The following is a 21,688-nucleotide window of genomic DNA, read 5'->3' as shown; positions in this document are numbered from 1 at the left end:
TAGGGAGAAAAAGCCAAGTAAGCAACACCAGATAGTATTGCAGAATATTCACAATGTAAACAAATAAGTTAATTATTTATTGTAATTCTTTCCTTCCCCCGCCTCCAAAAAACCTCCTGGTTTTAACTACTTTTTGACTATTTTGTCAGGTGTTAAAGTAAAATAAGGATTAGGATAAGGAAAAAGATCAGAGATGCCAAACCAGGTCACGTCAGCGTGGAGGGAAGTGTCTGACGATATACAGATGCTCTTCATAACAATTATATATGACAACACATCCACAAGCATCCGTTTTTTTTCAGCTTCTACCCTGCACTAGGATCAGAACAGGTGTTCGAACTGCGAAGGTAGTTGAACATTTTGGGTCAGGACCCTGATGTATGGGTCAAATGGGGGTAACAACCTCACAGTGTTGCAAATAGTTACCCGGCAATGATTTTCCCTGAATTGGCCAATCAGTGGCCAATTAAGGACGGCAGACGGGCTCTCAAAGCTGGAGGGCCGATAGGAGCCTGCAGTTCAGGTAAGAGAAAGAGAGGGTGCTTCCATTTTGAGTCACCCTCGCTGCACATTTTAAAGCTTTTAAAATTTAAAAAATGGCCAACATCCAGGCCACGGTGTGGAGAGGTGTGGAGGGCCTCAAAGCCTGCCTGGAGCTCTGGCCTCCTGGTGTGCCACTGAGTGGCCGCCTCAAGGCAGATAACCTAGCCCCTGACGCCTTGAGGGCCCAGCAGGCCAACTGGAAAATTCCTCCGACATAGGCCTTAATAGGCCGTTACGTATCCTCAATTGGCTACCCGCCGCTTGCGGGCAGGCTACCCTTCGACCGCCAAGTCCACCTTTAGGAAAATGGCCCAGGATTGGGATGGTGCCGGCAAACTGGCACACCAGCTGGCAGTGTGAATTTTTGCACACACTCGCCTCTGTAGTTGCCCACAAATGGGGGTGAAAGTCCTGCCCTTTATCTTTCATCTCAAGTCCCCAGAAAGATACATCAAGCAGAATAAGGGCAAAGAAATATGATAGTATTGATTGAAACTTCAGGATTTCACATTTATTCAGCTAAACCAATAAGAACAAGATTGCTCAACTAGCCCAACAAGGATGACTGTATATTTTGGTCGTTTAACTACTGAAATTGCATCTATTGATGACTTCTGACCATCCAGGTATTGGATTTTTCAACATTTGTGAAATAACTAAATTAAAGAGCAATTAGTTTCCTCTGTCTTGATTGCTAGCCACAAGAGGCTTTTATATAATTTTCTTTTTTTGAACCTGCGAAATAGAATAAATTGATCCATGCAGGAATAAAACTCTCTTCCGACTAAGCTTATTCTGAATTTGGCCTTTGAGTATTGTGTTCCATAGCCAGCTAATAAAATTCATAATGACAATTTTATACAACTGTTTTTTCTAAGTTTATCATCTCATATGGGAAACCAGTTTCCATCATCAAGGAGCTGCTGCATGATGGACATTAAAGAAATAAGATCAATCTCTTACCAGTCTGTTTATGCGAACAAACTCTTCTGGAGTTTTTGCCCATTGTGGAAGCTCTACATCAGACACCACAGTTCCATCATCCATCACACCCAGATTGTAATTGTTGGAATTAACAAACATCTCCGGAAGATAATAAAATTCAGGAATCAGCTCCTGTGTATGAAATAAATGATCATCCATTTTACTAGGGTTTAACAGTCAGCGTCTACTTCATCATAATCAATCTAATCATCAAAAATCAGACATATATTTTAACTTAAGTAATGCACCAACCATCCTATTAAGATGTTATTTCAACTTGCTAAGTACAATCAAGCTTGTTAGCCACTGTGAATTTGCTTTTCAATACTGAAATAACTTACATATGGCTGTTACTCTTAGATTAACTTCAGTTCAATAAAGCTCAACTACTTAAACACTATTCTTTACAAATATCAGCGCACTTTGATGACCAATACATTTATAATAATTTCAATAACTAACACAGAATTGCTGAACAAGGCGAGCCTCTTTAAACAGCGTTCAAATCACACGCAGCTTCCACAGTGCGGACTGCAACACTGACCACTCCCTGGTGTGCAGCAAGGTTAGACTCAAACCAAAGAAGCTGCATCACTCAAAGCAGAAGGGCCGCCCGCGCATCAACACTGGCAGAATTTCTTATCCACAGCTGTTACATAGGTTTCTAAATTCACTTGAAAAAGCCCTTCAAAACACTCCTACAGGGGATGCAGAGACTAAGTGGGCCCACATCAGAGGTGCCATCTATGACTCAGCAATGACCACCTATGGCAAACGTGTGAAGTAGAATGCAGACTGGTTTCAATCTCACTTTGAACAATTAATTAGGATATCCATAACAATTTAACTGACCAACCCCATCAACACTGCTCATAAGAAAGAAAAAGACTTGCATGCATACAGTACCATTCATGTTCTCAAGACTTCTTAAAGTATTTCCCATAAACAGCAAATGAGATAAGCGACTATGTTGGTCGAGCGATAAATGTTAGCCAGGACACCAGGAGCGCTGTGGGATCTCTTACATCACCTTGGTTTAAAATCTTATGTTAAAGATAACACAGCCAACAATACAGCACTCCTTCAGTACTGCACTAAAGTACCAGCCTAGATTATGTGCTTAAATGTATAGTTGTCCTTGAACCCATAAGCTTCTGAACCAGAGGTGAGAGTGCCAACACTAAGCTAAACTAACAATTAAAAAAACAAAGAAACACATTCTCTACCTTAAAAATATTGTAAATAGTATTGTCCCACTGCTATTGAATTTGAGACATGGATTCAATATCTGACTTTAGATTATTAATTAGTTTTTATTTTTAGTTTAAGGTGAAGGACAAAGACAAAAGCCTAGTACAGCACTTGGGTTGGAGCTACCCAGCCATTCAATTATGCATAGCTAGGAATTTGGAGGTAAAGGGGAAATAATATAATTCGATATACAATACAATACTCAGAGGGTTATAAATCAAAGCGTGAGAACTTAAAGATACTCTGGTGGTACAGCTGCTACCTCTAATAAGGCTATTTTGTCAAGAAGTCATCAAATTACCAGGAAGAACACTACAACATTTTTTCATAGTTATGGACCTGCATCATATTTTTATGACTTGTCATATTTATTGAAAGATTGAACTGTTTGATATCATATTTCACCCAAGCTAAACCATTAAATTGTCTGCTCTCTGCAGTTTCCAATCATAGTTTATTTCAGGTCCATGTATTATACACCACAGATGATTTCTCTTTGCATGAACTAAAATCTGCACAAACTACTCGATGTTATTGAACAAATGTGGGTGCAGTATGAAGAGAGAGTGTGCAATTTTGACTTTCAGTGAAAATGAAAATTAGGAAAAATATTTAAAAGGTGGTTGAGTTAATATCGTGGCTTTACACTATCACCAAAAGTCAAAATTATCCTGAGAGATAGAATGAGTGAAAAGCCAATGTTGCTTTGGCCACCTTAACTATTGGTGAGATTTTTTAACATGCAAAACTTCCACATGCTTTTGCAAACCATTCCTATGACCTATAACTAAGGCAATGCTCCTACCACTAATCACTAATTGGAAAAAGTACAGGGGTGCTTGACTACTTAATTGGGCAAAAATATAGATTACTTCACGATGTAATGACATTTTTGTTCCACCTTGATCATACACTAACAAAGAGTACAAAAAAATTGCCCAATATGAAAAGCAACACACTTCTGTATTTAATATCTGCCCTCTTCTCTCCTTTAACCCTCAGGCACTTTTAAAGTCCTTCACCTTTACACTTCCCAATTCATTTGTGGTAACCTCATACTAATTAACTGCAACATTATTATTGCTAGTTAAAACAAGTGAGTATGCTGCAAGCTATTTTGGCACTCTCAATCAAAATAGGGCTAATATATGTAATTACTGCAGTATCTGAAAATCACAGCAAGTGCCTGATGTAAAATTTGTCCGGCTCTTAACAAGCACAAACCACATGCCATTTAACAAGCAGAAAAATATAGGCCAGTCTGATGGCTATTATGTGCAGTAGCCCTGTGCAGCCATGTCAAAAGCAAATGGTTCTGATCTAAATCCCTTGTTGTTATGGGTCAATGGACCAGTGGTTCTTGGGCACCCCTTAGGGCCACTTGCAACAGCAGCAGCCTTCCAGGCAACTGACAGCAACAGAACAGGTCATCAGATGCTGAGCAAGGTCAGGTCGAGCAGTCAGTGGAGAGACAGCAAGGATCAAGAAAGGAATTAAGTTATTATCTCTTCTCTCACCAAGTACACCATTGTAAACTACAGAATTGCAGATCCTTTCAAAGAAATTTCACATTTAACTCATATGATGAAAAGACAAGTCCTTTGGTTTATCTAACCTTAGCAGGGTTACTATCATGTGAGAAAATGATGACCAATTTAATAACACGAGGCAAGATTGCAACTTTTTAAAATGTTAACTGCTACAAAATGAATGAGTTGTGCAGAAATTGCTTATTGATGATACAATTACCTTAACAGCTACAACTTCACACTTCATTCAATTGTATTTAAATTCAAGATATATAATCATAACCTTATTTTTGCAATACAGTTTAATAAATTGCCTTAAATTTACTATCTTTGAACCTTTTTTTTTAATAGTAGGGCTTCCTTTTGTAATTATTTCCTAAAACATATTTTGTGGTACTTTATATATTGAAAAATGCTGCACTGGCTATTCTTAAACAGCTAGGTTCTAAGAAATCTTAGAGTCAGAATTTCTGCAGCACCTTTTATGACCTCATGAGATCCAGAAATGATTCACAGCCAATGAAATCCTTTTGAAATGCAGTCACTTCTGCAATGCTGGGAAACACAGCAGATAATTTGTGCATAGCAAAGTTCCACAAGCAGCACTGTGATAATGCTCTGGGTTTCGAGGTTTTTTTTTGCATTTTTGCTTAAAACCTTTATAAAATGAGCAGAGTAAAATTTAATTTCAAGTGTCTAAAATTAATTGAGTGATGCGAGCAGTAAAAAGCTCCTACAAACACTGCTGGATGTGACTGTGGAAATTTTACAAGAAGCATTTAAACGGACAGAAAAATGGCTTCGTTTCCATCAATGTAAATATATGCTGTGGAAACAAAGTAATATGCAACAAAAAGATGCTCCCCAAATTCTTCTGCTACAGTGGAACAAGATATAAAAATGACATTCTGATTGCCAAAATTCTGCCACTTCTCAACCAAGTTACCTATACTCTCATTGTAACAGCACGACTTAAAACCTATTTTGAAAATATATACACTTGCATATTGCTGTTATTTATTCAGAAAATTTTCAACTTTTCATTTCTTACTCGAGTCCCCTACTCCCAAATAGGAATCTCCATCAGTTTTTCTGCTTACTGGCACTTCCATTTTAATGAAGAATTTGTGAGAAGTGGCAATGCTCTGCTTGAGTGAAAGAAGTTACCAGGTAGTTCAGTCATTGGCTGGTGTTATCGTCAACATGTGCTCTGTTCACCATCGCAGTTCACAGTTTAAAATCTAAAACATGGCAGCAGAGTACGTGTTGACTAACACCAGTTGGTTACTGTGCCAGCTGGAAAATTTCCTTCACAATCTGGCTGGCACATATTTCACATATTTAAGAATAAGATTGAAGTGTCAGTGTTTGGGGAGATTGATGGCGATATCCCACCCATTATTACAGCTTTCAAAATCAAGTCCAGTAACAGGGATTCCAAATAGGGATAATCAGTTTTAAATGAATTATGATTTCACATGACAGGGATCTGGGACTTAAAAGAACATTTTGTTTTGTACACTTGAGGCACAATTTTAACCTGGTGTGAGAGGTGAATGTGGGCTGGGAGGTCAGCAGCAAGCTCATTCCAACGTGAGGCTTGGGTCATTTTAACTCCTGTGCCACAGTAACATGGTCCAGGCTTAAGTCCAGTCAAACCTGGTGGTATTGACAAGGTCAGTAGATGGCAGTGGAGCAAACTTGACAGGAGGCTGCCAACTGCTTGGTTCATTTTTTGGTGTAAGTTTATTAAAAATTTTAATTGATACATTACTAATAGCTTGGGATTTTTGAGCCTTTTGAGATTATTTCAGAGATTTTCATTACACCAACCGAATTTGTACACTATTCGCTGTTCTGCACATCAGGGAAGTAGATAAGTACAATTTCTTGGACCAGATGAAATTCAGACACTGCTTTAATAATTAATTTTGGAAGAGATTTTTGGAAAGGTACTACTCTGCACTCATACTATGGGAGATAATAATGATCGGTGACCAAGATGTGTAAGGTTACATACCCTCAGAATCTACATTAGAGCCACTAGAGGGCTACATTTGGGCTTGGCAATTTAACATAGCTATATTCTGAAAGGGAGAGTGAACTAATTAAATCATGTAAGCCCAGATTCAGATCGATTGCTGGAGCACGAACAGCCAGAAGAGATGTGTTTTAAATCATGTTCAACAAACTTGAGGTTTTTTTTGAAGTGACTGGATGAATAAACAGAATACAGTGGATGTAGTGCATATGGATTTCCAGAAAGCATCTGATTGGATGTTCCCACAAGAGGCTTGCTAGAAAAATTCAGGTGTAAGGTATAAGCGTAAATGTAACATCAACAGAAAGTTGCTTAACAGAAACAATGGGAAAGAGTTTAACTCACTCAAAACCCATTCACTTGCACAGAGTTAAAATCAGGCCCAATGACTTAAGAATAGATGAGTGTTGAGTGGGCAAGAGATGTGCTGGAAGATGTATATCCCAGGAGTCAGCACTGGATTCAGTTTTTTCTTGATACATATAGACAATCTGAACTTGGGTAGGGGGTATAGAACCTCAAAATTTGTTGACACAAAAGTAGTAAGCTTGACAAATAGTGAAGAGGATGGCAAAAGTCTTTAGATAGACAGGTTAACGGGATTGGTAGAGAAGTAGCACATGCAATTTAATGTAGCTACGTGCGAGGTAATGGCAATTGAGAAAAATCAAGAAATGGGACTACACGCTAAATGGAAAGGCATTGATGAACAGAGAAACTGAAGGGATCAACTGTATAATTCCCTAAAAGTGCAAGTACAGGTGGGTAAAGCTATATAAATCAATGTTTTTTTTTTAAAGGGGGTATAGAGTACACGAAGAAAGGCGTATTAATTTTATACTAAACATTGGTTAGTCTACAAATAAGAGTACTATAAAATGTTGGGTACTCCCTTTATATAAAAAAAAATTAAAGCCATTGAGATTATATTGTGTGGCTGTTCAGACTGACGTCAGAGATGGGAAACTTTAGTTCTGAAGAGACTTAATATACTGGGACTATTTGTAATTCGAAGGCTAAGAGAAGATTTAATAAGAGGTTTTTAAAATTATGAACAGTTTTGATAGATTGAATAGGAATATTTGCTCTGGTTGGAGAGTTAGTGATGAGAGGTCTTCGATTTAAATTATCAGTGAGAAAGTGAAGAGCTTGGTTCAGAAAAAAATGTCTTTATACAGAGGAATTTCCATAGAGGAGTGGTTGAAGCAAAGACCCCCAGTGCATTTTTAAGGGAAAATTGGATAAATATTAGCAACACAGGAAGATAGGTGGCTATGAGGATGGAGTAGGGTAGTGAGATTAGTTTTCTCTAATAGAGTTGGCATAGACACAATGTGACAAAAAGCATCCTTCTCTTTTGTAAGCCTCTATGGTTTTGTGGTGAGGCCACAGTTCTCCAAGTATCTCTGATAAATCTCTACAGTAAGAATACTCCTCAGTTGAGATGTTTTCGTAAAAAGAGTCGAAAGATGAGATGTGATGCACCAAGATTTATAACCACCACCTACCAAGTTATCCAAATATAAAGGAAAACATTCTTTTCTGGTCTAGCTATTAAATAGTTACCATTGCTGTAGCCTAGGAGCTGAATATGTTTAAATTATTTAAATGACCTGATGCATGTAACAAAAACAAGGTTGCCTAATATGTAGATGATAATGAATTGAAGACAGATAAGGAATAAGATACCTAAAGACACAAGACAAAAGGATTATGTGCAATTTTGTTCTTTTTGATCTGATACCTTGATAGTTAAAATTGGAACTTCGCCCAAGTCTAGTAACAGGACTAACTTACTGAACAGAGAATATCATCTTCTTATGCATTCTTATGAACTGATATCAGCAGTCTGAAAGACATGAAACCAGAGGCCCAAGGCTCACCTAAAATTAGGCCTCAGGCCTCATCGGCGCATTGCCAGCAAGCTGCAAGCACCAACTTACTGTCCTGAGGCAGTTCCCCAGTTCTTTGAGGATGAAGTTGGGTCAGCTGCTTTCCTGGTGGCAGCCTTCAGGTCAGTACTTGTGGGGCTGACAGGAGGAACACGCAGTCTTTGGCATTGCTGTACAGCCAGGAGGGGTAATTTAGATATTTTTTTATAAACTTGTTTTGTGGTGACCTCCAGCAGTGCCTTTAAGAGGTTGGGTCAGGCCGCATGTAAACACACACCGGCTGCATTCAGGGCAGCCAGATTTTAGGAAGGGGCCTCCTATTTGCATATGCAAAGGGCTTAACATCTGTTTCCAGTACAGGTCCTGGATGCCTACGCTGAAGCCTTTATCAATATGGCGGGAGGTGCACTTCCACCACAGAATATGCATTCGCACTCTGCCCACCATATTGGATGCTTTGGCATCCATTTTATGCCTGTAAAACTAGCACGGTGTCAATAAAAGTTTAGGATCAAGCTTCTTGGAGGGAACGTCATTGCCACAATGGAGCAAATGGAGTTCCATTTGAGCCAAACAACATCATGGGGCCGAGAAAGAACACCAACTGTAAGAAAGCCATCCATGGTAACAGGTAATTAAGTGCCAGTTAGACTTGTAAGAGGCATGACAAAATTATTCTGGTTTATATATATATCTGGTGTGTGTGTATATATATATCTATATCAAGGGAAGCTATGCTTGACAGTATGGGATGTTATAGATAACTAATGAAGAAAACTGATAACTCTTAACATTAACAAGATCTTTTCATAGATGTGCATACTACACTACCCAATCACTAGATGTGACCTATTGTATTAGAATTTCATGTTCAGTTAAGAGAAGCTGAAGAAAAAAAAATCAAGACCAGAGCCTGGAAGATTAATCATCAGGTCAGAGACCAGCAATAACTCTTGGGCACACGAAAGCAAAGTCAGTCAGCATGAAGGTGGTTTAAGACTCTACAGATTAATGTTACTGCGCCTACCTCTGACCTCCCTTGTCTTTGCTCTTCCTAGAACAAGCCAAAGTTTAAACGAAGAAACTGACATTATGTCTAGCAAAGTATTCACTGTTTTGGATGCATTCAATTTAAAAGGGAAATCACTAGAGGAAAAAAAGATGTTCAAATAACTAACTGAAGCATCATTATATCAATGCTAACTTTTTATTGCTACATGCAATGGTCATGATATTTTAAAATTCCAGCATGTCTGCAGAACTGCTGTGTATTGTACATTTTAAAGAATTTAACAGAATGTTGTGATTTGACCAGAATAAATCAATAATAAATCTATTAAAGATGTACTAAAATCATTAAGGTTGCTATCTTCAGCAATGGGAAAAAACTCTAAAGGGAGGGGCAGAAAACTGCATTTCCCACCTTCCCGAGGATGGAAAACACACCAGCCTCAATGTACCTCCTACTATGACACACATTTGTCCGTCATCTGGCATTGCATATCTGTACATACCAAATAGCTGGCAGCATGGCTGACAGTAGATACATTTTTAAGTATCTGTGCCATTTTTCCCTAAAAGTGGAAATCATTTTTTTCTATAAAAACTATATTGTAACATTAGAAACCAGGCATTACTGTGCTGGCTGCAACAATAAACCGGCAACTGCCATGAAATGGGAAAGAAAGAAGCAAGAGAAAGAAAAGCAATTTTTGTTTTGGATTTTTTGAAAGGAAAGTTTAAAGTGTTGTGAACAGATTTTTTCATTTGGTTGAAGGAGTAAAAATAATGATTAAAAATTCTAAACAATTACAACGGCAAAGTTGTTCAAAGCAGATATCATACAATTTGACAATACTATAACACAGACCAGGATCATCCTGGAATGCAAAGATAACCCCTGGCTTCTCTTCTCCACTACAAACTGTCCTAAAGCCTTCTCCCCTATCCCTTCCACCTTAACCTAAAAAAATGTGCAAGGAGCTCACAGGCATCTTATTTCTAAGATTGAGACCACCTGTGCCTCTGCTGATTCTCTCCCTCCTCGTAGTCCACCAGGCCAAACTTCTCTAAAGGTTCCCCCCACCCTATCCCTGAACTCGTTTTCTCTAGTTTCTCTCCTGTCCTATCCCTGGTGCCCTCTCCGAGCTTTTGTGTCTATTAGGCTCACCTCCTGCTCCCTCCAACCGATTCCCACCAAACTGCTAACTACCCAACTTCTCCTCCTGGGCTCCATGTTTTAGTTTAGAGATACAGCACTGAAACAGGCCCTTCGGCCCACCGAGTCTGTGCTGACTATCAACCACCCATTTATACTAATCCTACACTAATCCCATATTCCTACCACATCCCCGCCTGTTCCTATATTTCCCTACCACCTACCTATACTGGGGGCAATTTATAATGGCCAATTAACCTATCAACCTGCAACTCATTGGCATGTTAGCTGATACTATTAACAGTTCCCTCTCATCAGGTTCTGTGCCACTCCCCTTCAAATCTGCCATCTTCACGCACCCCCCAAAAAACACACTTGACCCTCTGTCCTTGCAAACTACTGCATCATCACCATCCTCACCAAAGTCCTTGAACATGTTGCTTCCCAAATCTGTGGCCACCTTTCCCATAACTACATGTTTGAACACCTCGAATCAAGTTTCTGCCCCTGCCAAAGCAGTTAAATGGCCCTTATCAAAGTCACAAATGGCATCCTATAGGACTGTAACCGTGATAAACTAATAATCCTCATCCTTCTTGACTTTTTAACAATTGGCTACAGCATACTCTTCCATAGCCTCTCCGTTATCCAGCTGGGTGGAATTGCACTCACCTGGTTCCACTCCTATCTATCCAGTCTAGCCACAGAATCACTTTTAATAGCTCCTCTTCCTGCTCCTGCACCATTACCTCTGGAGTCCTCCAAGAATTTTATCCTTGCACCCCTCCTACATCTTATCTATGTGCTGCTCCTCAGCGACATCATCCAAAAACACAACAGGTTTTAGATGCAAGGTGAGAACATCCAGCTCGACCTAATCACCACCCCACTCAATACCTCTGCCACCAACCACCCACCACCCCACCGCCTCGGATTTGTCACTTGGCTTGTCTGATGTCCAGTACTAGATAAACAGAAATGTCAACCAACTAGAAATTAGGAAGTCTGAAACAATTGTCTTTGTCCCTGCCACAAACTCCATTCCCAAACCACTGGTTCCATTCCCCTCCCTGGTCACTTTCTGAAGCTGAACTAGACAGATCGCAATCTTGGAGTCCTATTTGAGTTGTCGACCCTATATCTGCTCCGTCACCAAGATGCCTACTTCCACCTCGGTAACATCGCATGTCTCTGTTCCTGCCTCAGCTCATCTGCTGCTGAAACCCTTATCCATGCCTTTGTTTACTCGAGACTTGGCTGTTTCAATGCTCTCCCGGCTGGTCTCCCATCTTTCACCCTCCGTGAACTTGAGCTCATCCAAAACAATACTGCCTGTATCCCAACGTGCACCAAGTCACGGTCACTCATCACCCTTGTGCTCACTGAGCTACACTGACACCTGTTCCAGTCATGCCTCGATTTTCAAATTCTCTTCCTCGTTTTCAGGTCCCTCTATGGCCCTGCCCCTCTTTATCTTTGTAACCTTTTCCAGCACTACAACCCACCGAGATTTCTGCACTGCTCCAATTCAGTCCTCTTGTGTATTCTAGACTTTAATCGCTCTACTACCATTGGGAGCCATGCCTTAAGCTGCACAGGCCCATAGCTCTGGAATTCCTTCCCTAAACCTCGCTCTCCTCCTTTAAGAAGCTCCTTAAAACCTACCTCTTTGACCAGACTTTTGATCATCTGTCCTAATAGCTCATGGGGCTTGGTGTCATTTTGTTTGATGATGCAAGTTGTTGTGATTGTGTGATTTCATGTTCACTTCAATTCCAATTTGAATACTGCACTGTATAAACAAAACTGACTTACTCTCTTCCGTTGTCTTGTTCTGGATGAAGGCAGAAGGAAAAGTGATGCAATTATTTTTTTTTATTTGCTTGTGGGATGTGGGTCGCTGGCTATGCCAGCATTTATTGCCCATCCCTAATTGCCCATGGGAAGGTGGTGGTGAGCTGCCTTCTTGAACTGCTGGGATGTAGGTATGGGATGTAGGTATGCCAACAGTGCTGTTAGGGAGGGAGTTCCAGGATTTTGACCCAGCGATAGTGAAGGAACAGTGATATAGTTCCAAGTCAGGATGGTGTGTGGCTTGGATGGGAACTTACTGATGGGTGGTGTTCCCATGCATTTGCTGCCCTTGTCCTTCTAGGTGGAAGAGGTCACAAGGTTGAAAGGTGCTGTCTAAGGAGCCTAGATGATTTACTGCAGTGCATCTTGTAGATGGTACACGCTGCTGCCATTGTGCGTCAGTGGTGAAGGAGTGAATGTGGAAGGTGGTGGATGGGATGCCAATCAAGCGGGCTGCTTTGTCCTGGATGGTGTCGAACTTCTTGAGTGTTGTTGGGGCTGCACCCATCCAGGCAAGTAGAGAGTATTCCATCACACTCCTGACTTGTGCCTTGTAGATAGTGGACAGGCATTGGGGAGACAGGAGGTGAGTTACTCACCACCGAATTCATAGCCTCTGACCTGCTCTTGTAGCCACAGCATTTATGTGGCTATTCCAGTTCAGTTTCTGGTCAGTGGTAACCCCCAGAACGTTAGTGGGGATTCAGTGACAGTAATGCCATTGAACATCAAGGGGAGATGGTTAGATTCTCTGTTGTTGGAGATGGTCATTGCATGCCACTTCTCTGGCGTGAATGTTACTTGCCACTTATCAGCCCAAGCCTGGATGTTGCCCGGGTCTTGCTGCATCTGGACACGGGCTGCTTCAGTATCTGGGGAGTTGCGAATGGTGCTGAACATTGTGCAATCATCAGCGAACATCCCCACTTCTGACCTTATGATGAAGGGAAGATCATTGATGAAGCAGCTGAAGATGGTTGGGTCTAGGACACTGCCCTGGGGAACTCCTGCAGTGTTGTCCTGAACCTGAGATGATTGACCTCCAACAAGCACAACCATCTTCCTTTGTGCTAGGTATATGTTGACTATTTTATATTTGTAATACATCTATTTTAAAAAAATCAGTATAATTGGGTACCCCGATGTGATTAACTGGATACATTTTTTATGCCCAAATAAGTGGCCTGAGATTATTTTTCTAAAAGTAGAGTTTTCTTTCAATGATCTGCAATTTTGTTCATTTCCTCTCTATTGGAGGGCCTCAACATTTTTTGTTGTTTTTGTTTTGGGGAGACTGGTTTGGGTAGGGCTCCAAGAACTTTGCTTTTATTTTCCACAAATCTTCACACAAATGTCTTTGCAGACCGCCCCACTGAGATTTAATAGAGGAACCAGAAAAATATTTTCTTAAAGGTTTCTGGGATATGCATTGTAGTCACAGTACTAAAAGCTTAAAAACTTAACTATGCTTAATGTTTTGAGATAAAGTATCCGATCCTGCAAAAATATCATGTGTTTCAGATTTTAAAAAGATGAATAGTTACTTTGTGTTTAAAAAAATCAGATTGCATTGGGTAAATTTATATCATTGATATTTCGGGAAACACTGCAAGTTAAGACAGCTTTCGTCAGAAAAAAGCAACTTACAAAAAAAAATTAACAATTAATTTGAATTTGTTAAAAGGCACGACCATAAGAACATTCAGATAGGTTCAAACAAAGGTTATATCCCAGTACAGCAATGTAAGGATTAGGCCTTTGCTTTGATCATGAACCCCAAGGCTTTCACGGTATGAAGACATGAATTGGTTGTGACCACACATATGCTTCAGTTTTCTTCATTAAAGTGTGATACCTACTGGCATGAACTCTCGCCACAGCCAATTCATGTGATTCTCTGCAATGTTGATTACCACTGGCCTCCAGGCAAAGCCAGCAAACTGATATTTGAACAACAAATCAAAATAATCAATCAGTCCACTGTGCAGGAAGGTCTTTTGAAATGAAAAAGATCACAGAAGATTCGTCCTGGTGTCCATTACGCTAACATAAACTGCATATTCTGTACACATGGAAATAAACTGGTATGAGAGAAACCGACCCATTGTTATGCAGTACTCATATGCAACTTCATTCTGTGATTAAAATTTATACTGAATGTAACTGCAGGAAAACACGAGAACAGCGAAACCTCCAGGTTATTAACATTAAAAACTTGTGTTTTTAATCGTATTTTTGGACTGCTACATCCATGGAATAGAAAAATATATTTGAGTTGAAATAAACAGCTGAATCTTGTTAATTTGAATATCCTGAAGATTAAAATATTCCATTATCAGTTCATCCTCACTAGACAAAGTATATTCACACAACACAGATTTGGGATCAATTTGTAAATAAGAACATTTTCCTGCTCTTTTTGCTCAGCATTTTCTTTTTAATCCTACCGAATCTATTTCCTCGGTTTCACAAAAACGCTCTGTATCTGGATGCTGGTAGATGAGGAGACACCTATTTTTTCTTCTTGATCACATACCCAAGATCAGAATGGCACATGCAGCGAAATGAGATTTGAAACCCAGGATCTTGATTTCCCCTCCAGGGTCAGGAAACCAACGTCGGGACCGTTTTCGGGTCCCGACCCTGCTCCGGCAAGAAGTAGTCACAGCCCCAATTTTCACAGAGGCGGGCTTCTAATTGGCTGGAGGGCGGATTGGGCGGCCAATTAGCGACTGCAGGGGCAGGAAAGGAAGCAGGACTGGGCAACTGAGGGTCCCATTTAATTACACCATGACAGCTATTACTGTAATAGCTGTAGACAGCTATTAATGCTTGAATGAAAAAATGGATGCACCAGTCATTGAAAAGATAGGCAGAGGGCTGGCACCCAGAGCAGGGCTACCCTGCCCTTCTCTGACACAGACGTGGAGGTTCTCCTGGAGGCAGCGAGGGAGAGAAGGGAAGTCCTCTTTCCAAACAAAGCTGGCATGGCTGAAACCGTCAGGAGCATAAGTGTGGTCAAGAGGAACTGGGTCCAGTGCCAGAAAAGGTTCAATAATCTTCTTTGCTCTGGCAAGGTGAGTGCAACACCAGACCTCATGACAAGCCTCTGGGTATCAACCTCCAGCAGAGCCACCAGCTGAGGAGTCTGAAGGTGCATGCTGCTCCTGAACATGGGAGAAATGTGTGCCCAGGGTACTTACTTACCCATCAGCAAGGCTCAGAGCCCTACCGCTGTTGAGGATTTGCCAGCACAGATGCATGCACCTTTCGATGTCAATGAGCTATTGGCACTGGCCACAGAGGCCAGCAATGGCTTATCTTTCTCTCTTTTGTCTTTGCAGGAGAAAAGGGCTCACAATGCCAGAGAAAGGGCGCTGACATGAGGAGTGCTCTGTCTTCACATCATGACTGCTGTATAGGAGGGAGCCATGGAGATTGCAAGGGTGGCCCCCCAGGAACAACTTGAGGAAGGAGAGATGGGCATTCCTGGTGGAAAGGGTGAAAGATATTGCAATCTGTAGATGAAAGGGATAGCGTGCACTCCTCCCTGTCCGACAGCATCCAAAGACTCAGCTGCATTAGAAATTCTGCTCTCCAAAGCTAGTTCTCATGATCCCTTCTTTTGTCTCCCACAGTTTCTGATGTGGAGGGTAAATGACAGAGTCCTGTGACGGCACCAGGGCAAGTGCTGGAAACAGAAACATTAGAACAAGCATTGTCATATTTTACAAGTGCATCCTTGACCAGCGCAGACATACTCACATTGGTGGGTCCCGGTGCACAATTAGATAGGGTGACGTTGGGTAATAATCACAGAACTAGTGAGCAGAAGATGATGAGAGGCAAAGGTAGCTGTGGGCAGTCCCCGTTAGAGGATGGAGGGCAGACTAAAGCATGCTCAGCTGGGCATAGATGCAGCACTTTGGGAATTGTAAGGAAGGAGGCTCTACTTAGACGAGCAGGAACAGATGTGTACCCATATGTCAGAGTTCCCTGAGGCAGTGTAGATCATGGGCTGAGAATGGAGGAGTCCATTCAGCTCATGTGCACCACCATGGATCAGGGCTTTGAACACAAGAACTCCTCTATTGAGAAAGTGGCCAAACTCATGGAGAGCCATATGCAGCAGCACAGAGTGCATGTAGGAGCAGCGCACTGACATACACCGAATGCATGCCACACACTGTGGCACTGACTGGTCAGTGGTGCTGGTGACACAGAGTTGTTTGAAATGGATGCCAGTAGCGCCCCAGCTGGTACTCCCCTACAGCCATCCAAGGGCTGAGGCCATCACCGAGGAGGATGAGAGTGCCATCCCTCACTGGATGCCATCTTCATCATCGGCCTCCTTGGCCCCTCTGACTGAGGAACCATCTGTGCAGCAGGACCCAGTGAAGGAGGCTACCCCTACATTGACGCCAGTGCAAAAGCCTCTGGAGGTGGCCCCACTGACACCTCCATGACCAGGATGACCACCACATGCATCTAAGCTGCAAGCAGACTGCCTCCACTTCATCCAAGTCCACAAGGGGAGCTCCGCATAGAAGTGGCTGAGAGCGGAGACCACTGCGTCAGGCAGAGCACTGATTGGTTCAATGGAGTTTGCCTCTCCTCTAAATGTGCACTTTTTCTCTTATTCAAAACAATGTGAATATTGATGTAAATATTGACACATGGCACCAGACTTGTGTGCTTCCATTCTTTAATGGCAACACTGGAAAAGAGGGAAGAGGTGTTGAAAGGAAGCAAGGGTCCTTGAAGGGGGATAACAAAACCTTTGGACAGATGTGCATGATTCACTGGTAAGAGTGGATCTATTCCAGTTTGCATTTTCAATGGAATTGCTCTCACTGGCAGCTCAAGGTGAGTTCCAGACTATGCCGCTCCCCCTGGGTTCGAAGGGCTCAGCTGAAACGTGCCTGGATCAGATGATACCTGACGTTGCCGGCATCCTGATGAGACCCTCGAGTCCTGCACAGCCAGAGAACCTCTGTGTTCTGCATCTTCCTTTTCCTTCTCCTCTTCGATATCCTGCCCCATCTCTTCCTCCTATGAGCTGACTCATTCCATGGCCTCACCATCTTCAAGGTCCACATCTCCCTAGAGTGCCATGTTTTACAGAATGCCGTAGTCAACCAGGCACGAGACTCTTGCAGGTATATACTGGTCCAAGCAATGGAACCGCATCTTCAGAAGCCCAATGGCCTGCTTAACGGTGGTCCTTGTGAGCAGATGGCTTTGCTATGCCTCTGTGGTTCCAGCTCGAAGTCTCGTAAAAGGTTGAGTAGCCATCTCTTCAAGGAACAACCCTTATCCCCTAGAATCAATCCATGGAGTTTGGGGGGGTGGCATAAAGAGCTGCGGCACCCTGGACCTCCTGGCAGCTGCCAGGAAAATGAGCGCACACATGCAGGAAGCTTTTGTTGTGGTCACAGATGTTGACGGAGTGGAAGCCCATCCTGCTGATGAATCTCACAGTGCAGTCACTCGGTGATGCCTTGCACCTGGGGGATCCAGCAATGGAGGGGACACCCACTGCCCTTTATGCTTGCAAGGCTGCATCTGGCTGAAATTGAATGTACTGCCTAGCTGTCACAAATAGGGTATCAGTGACCTGCGAGATGCAAAGGTGTGCAGCTGTTTGTGGTATGCCAGCAAGGTCCACAGCAGATCCCTGGAAGCAGCCAGAGGCAAAGATGGTCAAGGCCACAGTGACTTTGACGGCTATTAGCAGGGCATGGTAAGCAGTGCTGCGAGGTGTGAGGTCTTCCGCCACGAGGGCGAAAATCTCTGTGACCTTCTGCCTGGATAAGAGCAGTCTCCTGCAGCACTAACTCTCCGACATTTGCAGGTAGCTCCATCTTTGGCAGTAGATCCTATACTGAGGGTATGGCTTCCCTTGCCTTCCTGCCCCTTGTCACTCTCCTCTGCCCTCCATATGCCCAGGACTATGCCTCTCCTGCTGAGGATGTTGCTCCTCATTGCCATTAGACCCAATATCCAAACACCATGCTCCCGTTACCAGCTATTGCCTTCCTTGAACTCCCTATATCTGGAAGCCTTAACCCTTTCTCTTATGCCCCCACTATGCCAGGAAGGTGACAACCCCAAGTGTGTATCGAACACTCTCCCAACAACCTCTGCACACCCGATGGTATCTGTGTGCCAATGGCAGAGTGCCCCTCTCAGCTGTGCTCCCTTTTATTGGCCCACTTAAGTTGATGGTACGGCCAGGATTGCCTCCCTCTGTTGACGTCTCCATGCACCTGGTTAGCCCCTGATCTAGCAAGCATTGTGTTCCCCGAGCAAAATCCCAAACTGACCCTCAATAAGCTCATTAACCACTTTAATTGGCCTCATTCCCAAATCGGGCGGGTTTCCAGGGCCCGACTTCCGTTGTCCTGATGAAACTTGCTGGAGGCAAAATGGCAATGGGAAACCGACACCCGGCAAGCAGCACTATTTTTAGCACCCACCCGCCTCAGTACCCACCCTCTGCGAGACCTAAAAATCCTGCCCCATATCTTTTCATTCATCATACTGAGTTTCAACTGCCAGTAACTGTGTGTACACATTTTGTCAGGCAAGCCACCCCAACTGCCAAGAATGATGAAAATTAATTTCACCACATGAACATTGATTTTAAACTATTGATGAAGAAAGAACTTGCTTTAAAAAGCAACTGGAGACTTTGGCTGGAGAGAGACATTAGCATAACAACAGACAAGTACTTCAATGGACGAAGGAGCTATTCATTGCTCCAACTTAATCCATAATGGACTTTTGATTACCAGACGTTGAAGCATTTTAGGTTAACTAAGATGGCTGAATACACAAACAGATGTAGTCGGGCCAGTTTGGTCACATGACTGATTGACTGACTGACTGACTGCTGGAGTTTTTTGAACTTGAGCTTCCAACAGGGAATTTGAAATCAGAAGGCTGTTAGCTCCTGGACTGAGAACATCTTTCTCCTGTCTGCTCTCATCTCGCTCTCATCAGCTTCGGAAACAATTGAAGACATATGAACCCAAGAGAGGAAAAGCCTCCTATAGTGAACAAGGTTTAAGAAGAATACCAGGCCCCAACAAAAAGTAAGAGCTGTCTACAATAAAGGACTCTAGAGCGAGCTGGAAACACAGAAACAGTAACAAGAAACCCCCTTTTAGAGACTGCCTCAAACATCTCCATTTTATTTTTCTTCTGCTCTTTTCTGTCCCTATTTGCATGTGTGTTTCGCGTATGCATGCTAGCATGGGCGTGTCATATATCCGTGGGCGTTAACCGTATTAGAGTTTAAGTTTTAATAAATTTCACTTATCTTCTTTAAACCTAAAGAAAACCTGATGTGCTCATTTCTTTGCCTTATAATTGGAAAGCTGTGAACAAGGATTCACAAAGAGAGAGATCAAAACACAGTGTGTTTAAAATTAAACCCTGTTACAATAAGACCACAAAGACAGTAAAGGGCCCCTTGACACCTTTCTCACCTGGTCGTAACAGTTTGTGGAGTTAACTGTGGCCTAAACCTCACTTAAATGCAATTTATTTCTTAAATATGAAGCCTTCTCCTCATTTGTTTAATGGTAATTCCTATCTTACAACTATGTATGTACTTTTCAGTCACTGGATCATCAATGATATTCAAAAGAAAATCAGACTGAACGGCCTTTTAAATGGAACATATCTGAAAAAGTGTGTATTTTGTTAGATGTAGTGTTTTGATTTTATAGTCCAGTGGTCTGAGACCTACTAGATACTTCAATACACCAACCCCAAATGTTAGAGCTTTTGTCAATTCATGGGTTGATCAGTAGACAGCTTTGCTACAATGGAGTATTCTACCTGGGGGAGGGGAAAACAGCGATGGTGCTCATCTCACACTGGCCAATTTCAGGCTGTAAGGTTGTGTAGCAAAAATCATCTACACTTTGAAAACACCTGGAAAAATTAGAATGAGCAAGGGAATTGGAAAAACAACTTACAGCTAAATTATGTCATTGATGTAGCAAATCATCCCATCCCAAAGCGCTTCAAAGGGGATAGAGAGATGGATGAACAAATTCAAACACAGTAGGAATGGGAAAAGAGATTAGGGAAGTGACAAAAGCAAGGGTAAACAGGCAGATTTTGATAAGAAATTTGGGATGGTAAGATAACAAGGTTGAAGGGTTTAGGAAGAGTATTTCAGAATGTTGAGCAATGAGGATTGAAATGTCTGATGGGAGCAGCAAAAGATTCAATGGGGAAAAATTAACAGTAGTTCAAAAGTGGAGGGTGTGAGATAAGGGACGTGAAAGGCGTAGGACTGGAGAAAGTTACAAAGGAAGGTTGGAGTAAGGTCATTAAGGAATTTGGAAGCAAGGACAAGCATTTTAAAATCAATGTATGGGGGGATAGGAAGTCAGTGCAGGTAACTGTAACAGCAGCAAGCAGGAGTGAGAAAAGGACAAGATGCAGGTGGCAGAGGTCTAGATGAGTTAATATTTGTGTACAGAAGAAAACATGGAAGCAGATGAGCCTGGTCACCACGAAAGCATGGATGAGAGTATCAGTCATGATAAGGGTGAGAGGGTGTATGGAGGATGGTGATATTTTAAAGATGGAATTATGCATTCTTGGTGACGGACTGGATGTGGAACATGAAGTTTAGTTCACTGTCCAGCAGGACAATGAGATTGTGCACTTCTGGACTCAGAGCAGTCAGGAGGGGGGAATGGACTCAGGACGGACAAATGTAAAATTTCAAGTGGGAACTGAACAAACTACTTTACGTTTTGCTTATGTTTAGCTGGGAGAAGTTCTTGCTCATCCACTATAATATATCAGAGACCACAGCAACAGTCACAAAGTTGACAGTGCTGCCAACAAACATACAGAAGATGAAACCATGGTAAGAGGCAACATGTATATGAGGAATAAGAGAATTAAATCTTGGGGGTTGCTATATGTAACTGTGTGTATACCTTATCAACCATGACCAAGGAATTTCACGAGTGAGAAGATCCGCTCTGACTTAAACAACATCACAAAGTTTTAGAAGGGATACAACAAAGAAACTAAACAATCAACTTTTAGGAATGTTGTACTTTTAGAAACACTAGCCATGTTGTTTAAGACTACCACAGCAGATTTTCAGTATAACGTGGAACAGGATTTTACATACCTTTACATCAGAGGTATCACGTTGGCAGTTGCGCCATGCTCTGGACACTGCAGAAAACGTTCTGTCAGCATGATCAAATTTTCCTCCTTGTAGGTTTAGAAAGAAGGTAGTAAATGGTTCCTGCACAGGAAAAGATTTAGTAACATTGAGAAAAAAATTACCATCCAGTATTTGAAGTATTCTAAACAACCATAGGTAGTCAGTTATGGAAGAGACAATGTCTGACATTCATTGAGCTTTGGCACAATCAGAACTCAGATTTTAGTA

General features: G+C 42.0%; 1 protein-coding gene across 1 annotated transcript in view; it reads right to left on the bottom strand.

Moving 5' to 3' along the window:
- lrba (LPS-responsive vesicle trafficking, beach and anchor containing) overlaps positions 1 to 21,688 on the bottom strand; it is a 1,007,923-nt gene that overhangs the window by 203,431 nt on the left and 782,804 nt on the right. Inside the window, exons 45-46 of the mRNA XM_068041130.1 lie at positions 21,422 to 21,541; positions 1,507 to 1,659 (exon numbers count right to left, since the gene is read on the bottom strand). Coding sequence (XP_067897231.1) covers positions 1,507 to 1,659; positions 21,422 to 21,541 — 273 coding nt within the window. The remainder of the gene's footprint in view (positions 1 to 1,506; positions 1,660 to 21,421; positions 21,542 to 21,688) is intronic.

Source organism: Heterodontus francisci, chromosome 1, assembly GCF_036365525.1.
Source record: "Heterodontus francisci isolate sHetFra1 chromosome 1, sHetFra1.hap1, whole genome shotgun sequence".
Classification (NCBI taxonomy): Eukaryota; Metazoa; Chordata; class Chondrichthyes; order Heterodontiformes; family Heterodontidae; genus Heterodontus; species Heterodontus francisci.
Note: the sequence above shows the minus strand (reverse complement) of the source record. Positions and strands in the feature narration are given on the sequence as shown.